At 39.7% G+C, this 12049-nt stretch overlaps 1 protein-coding gene across 3 annotated transcripts in view; it reads left to right on the plus strand.

The window, feature by feature from the left end:
• The window catches only part of TUNAR (transmembrane neural differentiation associated intracellular calcium regulator), a 160379-nt gene that overhangs the window by 121958 nt on the left and 26372 nt on the right, over positions 1-12049 (plus strand). For 2 of the 3 annotated variants that reach the window (XM_088057965.1, XM_088057964.1), the window contains exon 4: positions 9119-9413. In XM_088057965.1, coding sequence (XP_087914091.1) covers positions 9375-9413 — 39 coding nt within the window. In that variant the 5' untranslated portion in view covers positions 9119-9374. Of the gene's footprint in view, positions 1-8459; positions 8626-9118; positions 9414-12049 lie in introns of those variants that run through there. The other variant, XM_088057966.1, reaches the window with a different exon arrangement.

The following is a 12049-nucleotide window of genomic DNA, read 5'->3' on the forward strand; positions in this document are numbered from 1 at the left end:
GATGCCCAGGGACAAAGGAGCCAGCTGGCAAAGGTCCTCATCCACAGCCTTTCAAAATCTATTTTAATGGGCTTCAGGGAGATTTGAATTAAGGTTTTTAGGCTGAAGTTCCCACTGCTTGGTGCCAGTAATTGGGTCAGTTACTCCAAAGTGTTCAGTACTTAGGCTTCTTGAAGAAGTCACTATATTTGTTTTTTCCAGAGAACCCAAAGACCTGTTATGTTTAAGCTACTGGAAGACCAGTCACAAATGTGCTGTTTGCATCTAGGGGATGCAGCACTCTTATTTGTTCATCCTTCACATATGCTCCAGAAAATACTGATAATCATAAAATGTTCTCTGGTACTGATAAATACTGCTTTCACATACACAGCCTCAATAGATCTGATACATTTCTCAGGAGAGCAGAAAAAATTAGTTACACATACTGCATTTTCTTTCCTCCTTCCTACCTGTAAACAGAAAGCTACCAATTTCCTTTGCACTCTGGCAGGCTAGAAATTAATGGAGTAAATGCACATGCTGTTTTACATTGCCAGAGACTGCCTTATACAACAGATTTTTACTCTGTAAGACAGATTTTGCTGTATTTGTGCTTTTTTCAACTCCCCCTGAGGAGTATTAACTCAAAGCAATCACAAGACACCCATCCTTGCCTGCTGCTTCTTGAAATGCCGTATCCTCTTCTTTGCTTCTTGCCTTTCTATTTGAAGCATTTTTTATTGTTTTTTTTCTTGATGAGGGAACATCAGCAACCAAAAACATAAAAGGGTGTCTCCTTTCCTAAAATAATAACAATTTTATGTGAGAATACAAACACGTAGAACACTTCTGTTCATGTAGGATTTACTTTGAACAACTGTGTTCTTTCTACCCAAATGAAGATAGGTCGAGTGCTCTGTGAAGTACAGTACTGGAAAAGGAAGACGTGTGCACGCTTGGAAAATGCTGAGCTGCTTGTGAAGCTGTAGACACTGCATGTTTATGACTTGGTTTTCTAAGCAATCTCCAGAGCTTGAACGGATTACAGTGATATTTTAACAATACTGCTGGCATCCATCACCAGCTTTCACTTACTGAGAAAGCTGAAAGATGGAAGAATGTAATTATTTCCACATAAGCTAAGTGCTAGTGCCAATTGTCACGAGAACTTTGATGCTTTAAATTTCTTCATCTTCTGAAGGCAAACAGGTAAGTCTCACAGGCTTCTTCTCCTGTGCTCATTTTGGTGAGGGAGCAGGGGCTTGCAGGGGACCGGTGTCGAAGGGAAACGTGTTTGATATGAAGGCAAACTGTTTGTCTCTAGGTTTTAAACATGCAGTGTAGCACATTGTCATTTTCTGTCTGTCAGGTTACAAATCCATTACCTAACAATAGCTGCTATTTCTTTCCATAGCCAAGATATGTATGAATCTCACTTCAAATTAATCTGTAACTTTTATACATTTAATACTATTGGAAGAGAATGTGTATATCAACCATCTGTGCATACTGAAATACCCATTTCTAAATCTTTTTCAGTCATCCTAGAATTACTTCTAGATTGATTACTCTGGTTAAAATAATTTTATTTCATATGAAGAATGAAAAATTATGCATAGGATCGTACTTTCTAAAGATGATTTTTGTTGAAGAGTTTTTCCCTGAAAACACGATTTCCTGATCTAAGATCTTTGGGCAGCTTACTTTTCAGATGAAGTCTGCATTATTGTAAAAATACTGTGGTAAACAAGGGGTTTCCTATCTTTCAAGTGGGAATATAATAGCATCAAAAATAGATATTTCTTTCCCATTCACCCTTGAAAGAACATTTATTCTCTTTGAGTAATGGCACTGCTTGCTGTGCCTCTAGAGGTGAGGCTTCCTATCTGAAGACTTTTAACATAAAAGCCCTTATTACCATTTAGGGAAAAAATAAAAAGACCCTTTGACCATAAATAAGTTTTGTCTTAATTAAGTTTTGTTTTTTGTCCTCTGAGAACATTTGCTACCTTATGTATTATTAGTATTGAAGGGCAAAAATGTTACACAATTCTCTAAGATTTTTGTTTACAAGAATGACTATCAGAGAAGGAAGTATTTTGAGTTAAAAATAAATATTAATACTTCTTATTTGCCTTCTTTAAAATATGGTTGTTTACAGAAAGAATTCATTTAAGCTCCATTTCCAATCTGGCTATGATAATTGAAACAAATCCTTCTGGCAGACACAATTATAAATAAACTTCTAAGAATAATTAGAAGTGTAATTAAGAGAAGACTGAGTTATTATCACTTTCTCCTCCATATAATAATTCTGCATAAAAACATGAGAAATGGCTCTCATTAAAATCTCATAGCAGAGAAATCCACAGAAGGGAGTTAGACATTAAAACAAAGCATTCAAGATGTGCAAATACTGTGATTAATTAATTAAACAGGGACCAGCTCCAAGGAAAAGCCTGAAAGCAATTGGGATATTTAAGAAACAGATATATCACAAAGAGTTAACATGTTCGGGTTGGTTTTGATTTGTCTGGTTATGCTGTTTGCTTTTTTTTAAAGAGGAGGTAGCTCGGAGTACCTTGTGGATCTACTTTTGTGTATTTTGCTGGTATCATTTAACTGTGTGGAATCCTTCTGAATACCAGGACCTTATTCATCAGTAAAGCTCTCAAAATATCAATCAGTTGAGTGACTATTTAGAAAGGACTTAAAGGAGCCTGGCAGAGGATTGCTGATGGAGATTTTACCCCCCCATCTAAGGGGCATTCTCTGTTGAACTTGAGAGACTTTCTGACCTGTTCCAAGTGACTTTCACCAGCAGGATGCTTACAAAGACACTTCTGCTAGTGGTGAAAAAACCCAAACTGGATGCTGAGTCTTCTGTGAAGCAAAGAATGAACAGGCATTTGAGAGGTTTTACCCATCAGAATACTGGTATTCTGGAGATCAGCTGTCTTCAGAATAGAAATGCCAGCAGCTACTTAAATTTGGCTTCTGTTGCATTCCTCAAGGTGCTTTTATTCAAATACTGTGCAGTGTCATGACAACACCCATGCTGTATATTATGGAACATTGAATAATGTTTAGGGCTGTTTTGGCTGCTATGCAGCATTAATTCTAGCAGCATCCTGTGTAGTAATTAAGAGGTTTAGGTGTGAATCATATAAACATTCAGGTTATGTTACTTTTCTTAATGCTTGGATGTTAACCCAGGACAGGAAACCTCCACCTCTTTTGCTAAAGGGAAAAAAAAAACCAAAAACAATACCAAAACCAAACAATAAAGAAAAAGAAGAAAGGTGGAGAAAAAGAAGAAAAAAAAGGGGGGAGAGAGAGAAAATTTTGTTCTATGTTATTAAATAGTAATGTCATGTAATACACACCCAAGAGCTTAACAGAACTGTACTAGGACTAATTTAGCCCATGTCTGTCTAATCCTTCATTAGCATACTATTATTTTTTTGCCCAGTGGGTATATTGCCTGTTGAGAAATAATGTGAATATTTATTCAGCAGTAATAACTGTTGCACTTGAGAGCTTTTTTTGCCACATGTGAACATGCTTATCTAGAAAAGAATTTCAGGCAGATGATCACCCTTGGGATTCAACGAATTCACGCGTTGCGTGTCCTGTCTCACTACACGGATGTACAGCAAGATTGCTGTTTTTCTAACGAGATTCCACTTTGAGCACAGACACTGCAAACCCGTCATCGCTTCCCAAAGCATAGTACTTGTCTTCTGGAGTGGTTCAATGTAAGCACAGAGCCAGTCCATTTCAGCAGCTTTAGAGGGGCAAGGCTGCTTCTATTTGGTGCAACAGGTTAAGCAGTTTCTGTCTGAGACCGGAGTAGTCTCCTAAGAATACAGGTCAGCCATCCTTCCATAGAAATCAGGGAGCGTTTTTCTAACTAATTCAGAGGATTAGGATAAAACTCTCTATTCTGACACCTAACTTATGTTCAATTTCAATGACTTCCCCCCAAAAACATAACTGCCACTGCATATTGCATGTACAAAATGGAAGTCTAGGTCAAGATACCAGTTTTCAAATGGGTTGAAATAATTAATTTCTATTTCTTTTGTATGCTAAGAAGTTAATTTCAAGCCAGGTTTTCTTTTTCTAAAGAAAAATGATGCTTAGTGTATATATTTTCTGCAATGAAAATGGCTGCGCTACTAGCCAGGCAGTCACATTTTTGTGCATACATTTTTGATACAGCAGTATTGAAATTATATTTTTAGAGCTAGGGTGATGTCAGGAAGCAGTGTTATATTACTGGTACATAACAAATTTAAACTGAAGGTAACTCTTCAATGAACAAAAATTAGTACTGCAATTGATTATACTCACTACACTGATGTAAATCAAGGATGATTTCATTGCAATCAATGAATGCAAGAGATTTACTTTTCCATAAATGAAATACAAGTCGGATCCACCAATATTTATTTCAGACTAACTGATGAAAGTATGAACAAACCCAACAATTATCAAACACAAGCTGTAACCTTTTATCATTCTTCAGTCAGTTGGCAGTTAAGTTGCAGTAAAGCAGCATTTATTTAAAAAGAAAGATAATAACTTCAATGTTTTTCATTTTACTGGCTTTACTTACCATTTACTTACCACATACTATTTTATTAGTGTTTTCAGTTTTTGACAACTATGGTATCCTAGTCTGATTTGCATTGATGGAAAAAAGAAGAGACCAGTTGCCACATAGAATATGGAAAATAATTATTACACTAATAATAAATTTAAAATATGTTAAAAATAGAATTTAGTAATGCTAAATATTCTGCAAATAGATGGAACTATGTGTACATCCTCTGTCATGCTTTGGATATTTTTTTTTTTTGAATGAAGGTCTATTTCTTATGGTTATATTTTTCAATTAATTGTCGATGACCTAGAAATTCACTCACTGGAGCTCAGACTCTCTTGCTTGTATTATGGCATTTAAACTAAAAAGGCAAGAAATCAATTCAGTTGTTTGTGCTGTAATTGACTAAATAGCAAATGTGACACAGGATATTGAAAGGTCAAAATGAGAAGCATGCCCAGAGTACTTATTTGCAAATAATTTTCACAAGTTTTTAATCGAAATTTGGTTAATAATTGAATTATACCTTTTATTTTATATGTTAAATAATTTTCATTATCTGGGCACATCTTTGTATTTCTGTTAAAATTACTGTATCTTTTACATACAATACTGGGTTTAAAAATCTAATTCACTTCTCAGATGACAGATACTGGAAAAGGTGAGGCTTGCAAGGAATAAAAAGATAGTTTTCATAGTATTAAGCTGTGATTGTGATGAAATGTCTGGACTATACTGTGGCAGGCAGCTGGGTCAGCTGGGGAGGAGGTTTCCTGTGTCACTTGGTGGCCTCTGTGCTGTGCTGTGAGAAGGCACCTGCTGCTGACAGGCACTGCAGAAATGATCTGAGCACACAGAGAGCAAGGCTGGTGCACCTCTTCTTCCAGCTCTCTGGTCTTCCCTGCTCCTGGCTTGCAGGATGATTCCTGAGAGATTTTTCTGCTTCAAATTCTTACAGGTCTGACAGTCTGTGCCCCCAGCTCCCAAGCTGCCAGGGGCCTCTGCTGTGCTTCAGGGTAGAGGAGAGTAATTGCCCAGCACAGTAAGGAGCCATCCACCCTGGCTGCCCTCTGTCCCTGCAGCACAGGCATCCTCTCACTCTGGAGAAAGGCATTGTTTCCCTGGCCTCAGCCACCACTTCTTGCTTGCTGCAGCACTCCTTTGCCTTTTTCAAATGCCATCTTTCCACCTGGCCCTTACCTACATTCTGGACTAGAACATATTACCAGAAGTGTCTTTTTCCTTCCCATTTGTCTCCCTGGGGACTCTCTCTCACTATCGGGTCCTGGCAATAGAGTCTAAGATCAGAAGTGGGCTTCTGCCTAAGTTGGTGCCATGGCTTGTTTCACATCCCCAATTTTGGTGCCCAAGGTCCTGCAGAGGGATCCTGTCTGGCTCAAGGGCTTTACCATGGAGAGTGCTGCTGGGTTCCCATGGGACACCAGCTGTACCATCCCCTCAGGGAATAAGGGCTGACTGGTCCTAGCTTGCTTTGGTCCTTAGGCTCACAGGACACCTCTTTTCTCAAAGAGGATAACACTACTATTGAAAGGATATTAAGGTGGGAAGAGAAAAGATACATAAAGAGTAGAATAGGATTAGAACATATGCATTAGTGAGCCTTTTCAATGAATAATAAAAAGCATTTATATGAGATTAAATTCAAGTCTTGTGTGAGTGAGAGATACTGCTTTCTGTAAGAGACTGAATTTTATTTAAGCAGCCTTGCATTTCCTAAAAAAAGGGGTAAGAAGTTGCACAAATATTGACATCTGCAAACCTACCTCTCCTAAATTTTTTTAATAATCTGATAGCTCCTTCTTACATGCTAGTTTCCGTTCATTTTGAAATCACCTATTGTTGACTTCCTTTCTTTTCTATGGTTGTTTTGTTTTACTGTTTTGCCCTTCAAACTGCCCTTCCCTAAAACTTCTAATGATATTTTCTCCACTACAAAGAACTTCAACAGTGTTTGGTATTCTGCCTTGTAAAAATAAAGTACAAAACAAAGCACATTAAAATATTAATACTTTGTTGTCACACTTTTTAAAGATTATACTGTTGGGGATAAAACAGGCAGCAGCATGAATGTAAAGGAGTAATAGTGGAAAGATAAAACAACTACAACTTATCATGCTGAAAGAATTTCTTTACTATGTGTTTGGTGAAATACATTCATATAGACTTAATAATTCCTTTGCAAGAATTTGTGAAATTCCTCCACCTCTCTTTGTTCCCTTAGTCTAAATGTTGCCATATTTCTCTGGATATTGTGCTTGGGGGATAAGTAATTCCCAGTACATGCTCATATCAATAAACATATTGGATAAACTGAATATGTTCTGCAATCTGCTTCATACAGCAGCTCTGCTAACAGGATCTCATGGTTCTTCCTGAGCTTTGAATATATGTGGAGCATCTGGCTTTGCTAAGAAAATGAAGCTAAACTGTAGATCTTTCTTTATAAAGCATTAAATCAGTGTGGTGCTAAGCTACTGTCAGAAAAGTAACTCTCCTCCTTAAGACAACCTGTCCCTTTTCACAAAGACCTGGTATTTTCCACTTAAATAGGGCTTACTAGATATAGGTTGGAGTTTTTCAAGGGGAGAATTAGATAATTCTGCTCTGTGACTGCAAGCTAAGGCAGTTCTCAGAGCCTTGCTCTTTAACTTATCCTATCACTATAACAGAATAAAAAGCTGATCTGGCTCAGGTCTTTGACAGTAATCTTGTGTGAGCAGTTTGGCCAAGATCTAGAGTTGTACTTACTGACAGGTCACGGGGAGAGAAATCTTGAGGTCTTTTCATTTCTTACATCTTACCTGTGCATCAGAAAGACAGCTTAGTCAGTGCTGAACAAATGCCATGATCTGACTAAGGATTTATACACCACAAGGGAAATGTCCTCTTTTAGACACTGTGGTGTTTTGGGGAGTTCTTTCAGGCAGACTCCAGAGCCACAGAAGTCAGTGGAAAAAAGAGTGTCAAAGACACCTAGGCAATTCCTCTGCATGGTGGTTCTTGTTTAGAGTGCACCCTTTTAGGCAGAAAATTGCCGGCTCTGTCTGAAGTTCAACATGAGGTCAGGAATAAGCAATAGTTACTGTTATTGCAGGGACAGAGCTTAAGTGGCCACATGTTCAACTAAAAACTCACATAAGATTGGAGCAAATGACATGAAGCTCTGTCAGAGGAGGTTTAGATTGGGTATTAGAAAGAAGTTCTTCACCCAGAGGGTGGTTGAGCACTGGAACAGGATCCCCAGAAGAGTGGTCACAGCATCAGCCTGACAGAGTTCAAGAAGCATTTGGACAGGGCTCTCAGGCACATGGTGGGATTCTTGGGGATGCCTTGTTCAGGGCCAGGAGCTGGGCTTTGATGATCCCTGTGGGTCCCTTCCTATTCAGGATATTCTGTTTCTGTGATGACCATGGGACTTGTCATTTTAACATCTTGCAGATGATTGCTTTTCAGAAGGCGGCTGCACCACCCTGATTCGATATGTGTCGACACAGCTGGTTGGGTTTCCAGCCCTGCTGGCCCGGGCACCCCAAGCAGGGTGGCAGAGGGGCACTGCTGTCAGTGTGAACTCGGGCTACTCTCTCTCCCGAGTCCTGCCAGTGCAGCACAGGCTGGGGGAGCATCCCACCTCTTCTCCCTCTTGCACTACTGAGGGCTCCTTCCTTTTCCTTGCAAAGCTTCTCTGCAGGGCAGCTGAGGACGTCCGGGTAGGGTGAGTGATCCCAGGAGGAGGAGAGGCGGGGGGGACCATCCCCTCTCTCTGCTGCTGCTGCTGAAGCTGTGCTGGAACCGGAGCCGTCGATGTGGCTCCCCAGAGTTAGTTGCTCAGCAACCAGAATCAATTAATATGCTTTGCAGAAAGTGCAGGGGAAGCCCGAGCTGCTGTCAGCAAGCAGGCAGGAGGCTGAGGGTGACTCAGGATCCCACTCCTGCCTGACACCCATTTGGTCCCACCCCATCTTCTCCAAGCACTCCGTTAGCCACCGTTCTTTTCCCCTTTCTCTTTCCCTATGGTACTTAACACGTGTGTCCCCGAATTCTTCAGGCAAAGTACCTCATTGCTCAAGAAGCCTCCTGCTTCAAGGCTTTTGCTTTTAGATCTGATTTGTATTTTTTATTTTTTTGTCAGATTTTCTTCAACACTTTTCTAGAAATTCTAATATTCATGTTCTTTGGGAAGGGAAAGGGATAGCCGGTGTTTTTGTCAGATGGTTTTAAAGATGTCTCAGGATGAAAAGGGTTGTTTGGTAGTACACAATTGAGAAGCAGCAATGAAAATACACCATGTGTAAATTGGGAAAGTTTTTCCTCTTCCTTTGTTACAAATGATCAGCACTGCATATGTGAGACCAAGGAGGTTGTACTGATCGTTGTGAAACACCAAGATAATAGAGTAAATGAGGAGGTGTTGCGGGATTTTTATATCTCCTTTTCAGTGTAGTAATTTCAGGGCTTTGATAAGGTATTATTTTCTTTTTTTCTTTCTTTCTTTGATTTTCTTTGGAGTCCCTCTGATGACACCGCGAATCTGGGAATGAAGAACTTCTTAGAGCTGATTGGAAATGGCATTGCGGAGCTGAAACTTAACTGGAGGAAATATATCTCCTGAAGAAGAAAATATAATGCACTGTAAGGATTTGTCTTCTGGTGAAAAATCCAAGCCTAGAGAAAACTTGTCCGCTTTCTTAGGAAGAATGGGTTGGACAATTTTCTTCAGTTCCAAAGGATATCTGAATGCCATGCTGAGCTTAATCTCTGCAGCATGCTCTGTGCTTCTCATCTCTTCCTGATGCACTGCATGGTAAGGCCTTTTTCCTTCCTTTTAATAATAACTGTCTTTCTGATGTGGTGAGAGGTATAAAATAATAGCAATAGTGAAATGAAAATTGAAAAAATGTACAAATGTAACAAAAGAATGTTTGCTTGCATGGTTGTTTTCAGGAGCAAGTGTCCTGATTACTGCAGCAGCTTTGTAAGATCATTTCTGTCTTTCTCCCTTGCTTTGTGACAGTGTGTATGTGTGTGTGTGTGTTTGTGCACACCTGTGCTGTCATTTGCACTTGGACTGGAACATCTGCAGCTGTATTGTACATATTTCCATGCCAAAGAGGATGTTTAGGAATTTGCTTTGACATTTCTCTCTCTTTTTCCCTCCCTCCCTCCATTCCCCTCCTCCTGCCTCCTCCTTCTTTTGCTCTGTTTCTTTGGGGTCATGGTTCTATACCTTCCCTGCACCTCAGTCATGCACTGACCACTAGAAGGCAAAAATGGGAGGTAAAAGAAATCCTATAGCAATGCAAGAATGGTTCTGAAAAATATTCTTTTAGTAAATAAAGCTGCAGAAAGGTTTTCAATGTCTGCAATACTGTCAGGTACAAAAGATTTATTGTATTTTGTTTCCATGGGAAACAACTATCAAGTGCAGACTTGGATGCTGTGTTTTAGAAGCACTGGGAGACAGATCCTCTTACACATGTCAGAAAGATGAAAATGACCACTGTGAATTATTACCCAGGTCATAAAATAAACAAATCCAGTATGGGATGTTCTCACATCAAGTAATTTTTGCTATGTATTAGAGGAGCATTGAGAATTATTAGAAGTACCTCCAGTGGGTATTGCAAGGTATTTTTTTTAATAGCTGTAATATGGTTTTGTCTTCCTGGATGAAAGGTGCTAGGGGAGTGCAAGGAGATGTAACTACCTGACTTACAAATACTTAGGGTCATTGTCAAGAAATTGCTAAGCAGATCAGGAATTGCACAACTGAGATGGAAGAACAGATTTCTTTTCCAGGAACACTGGTTTATTTGGGTCTCTGTTTCAGAAATTAGGGTAGTACTAAAAGGTGATATAGTGGTGATGTGAAATGTATTTTCTTAAGCATCCTGGTTGATCACTGAGTTTGGAAAGTTGAGGGGTTCTTGAGTAAACTGTGGTAAGGGCCTGCCTCCACTCTGAGGACAACCCCTTGGAAATCTGACTGCTTTTGATGGAGCTGGAAAAGATCAGGAGCAGGTTTGTGTGGCAGCTGTCTTGGATTGTGCAGCTGGCTATGGAGATGACAGGTTCCTGACAGCAAGTTTTCAGGATGGGAAGGATAAATAAAGCCAAATCACAAGAGCCAGGCCACAGCAGGACTCACAAACAAGAATTAGAGCAAAAGATGTAATTTTGTGGTAGTTCCCAATAAATCTCCTCCTTGTATGATGGAGGATTCCATAAGGCAGTTTTTAAAGAGAGAATAGTAATGCAACTTCTTAAAATCACTGCAGCAGGAGGAAGCACAGATGAAAAAACACATTGTAGCATGGCAATATTTCAACAGGGTTCAGAGGAATTGATTTTAGGAGTAAAGGTTCAAAACACATATACCTGTGCATTGAAGCAGAATTTTTGTGTGTTTTACTGTCTAAAATGTGACTAGTGTAAGAACCAATAAGCAAAACTGAGGAAGAACAACACAACCCATAAATGTCATCTTCACTGTCAGAGAAAATCTCTCACTTGTAGAAGTCATCCCCTCAACTCTTTATGTGAACAAGGACTGCATCCTAAATTCAAGTTGCCCATTGCAAACCTCTCCTCTCATCAGCAGGTCTATGTCAATCAGTGGAACAACTTGCATGAATGTTATTGTTTAACCCCAGCTGGAAACTAAACACTGCAGGGCTGCTGGCTCACTCCCCCCTGGTGGGATAAGAGATAGAACCAGAAAAGTAAAAGTGAGAAAACTCATGGGTAAGACGAAGACTCTTTAGCAGGTAGAGGAAAAGCCACACACATTCAAGCAAAGAAAGCAAGGAATTCATTCACCACTTCCCATGAGCGGGCAGGTGCTCAGTCATCCCTGGAGCCAGGCTCCATTAAGTGTAATGGTTACTTGGGAAGACAAATGCCATAATATTGAACATTCCTTCTCCCTTTTTCCTTTGTCTTTCCCCTGTTTTATACGCTGTTTTACATGTTCAAATGACACCATATAGTACAGAATATCCCTTGGGTCAGTTTGGGTCATCTGTACCAGCTGTGTTCCCTCCCAGTCTCTTGTGCAGCCTCAGCCCAGTCTCTGGTGGGGTGGGATGAGAGACAGCAAAGGCCTTGGCACTGTGGAAGCTCTGCTCATCAAGAGCTAAAACATCTCTGTATTGTGAATATGTTTCCAGCGCCAAACATAGCCTCATACTAATTACTAGAAAGAAAATTAACTCTCTTCCAGCTAAACCCATCACATTCTCTGTTCCTTATTCTACTCCATTTACATCATGTTCAGGTGCTACACTATCCAATACATCTTCATTAACCAAACCCCTTCCCATCTTTATATATAATATGCAGATATCCCTCCCTCAGTCTATGGGCCACCCTTGTAAAACATCCAGAAATGTCCACAAAATCTCTGTTCAGCTCATTTAATCCATGACTTTGGGCTCTATC

Source organism: Pseudopodoces humilis, chromosome 7 (genome assembly GCF_049639895.1).
Source record: "Pseudopodoces humilis isolate 2021_Gansu_Grassland_sample_001 chromosome 7, ASM4963989v1, whole genome shotgun sequence".
In the NCBI taxonomy this organism is placed as follows: domain Eukaryota; kingdom Metazoa; phylum Chordata; class Aves; order Passeriformes; family Paridae; genus Pseudopodoces; species Pseudopodoces humilis.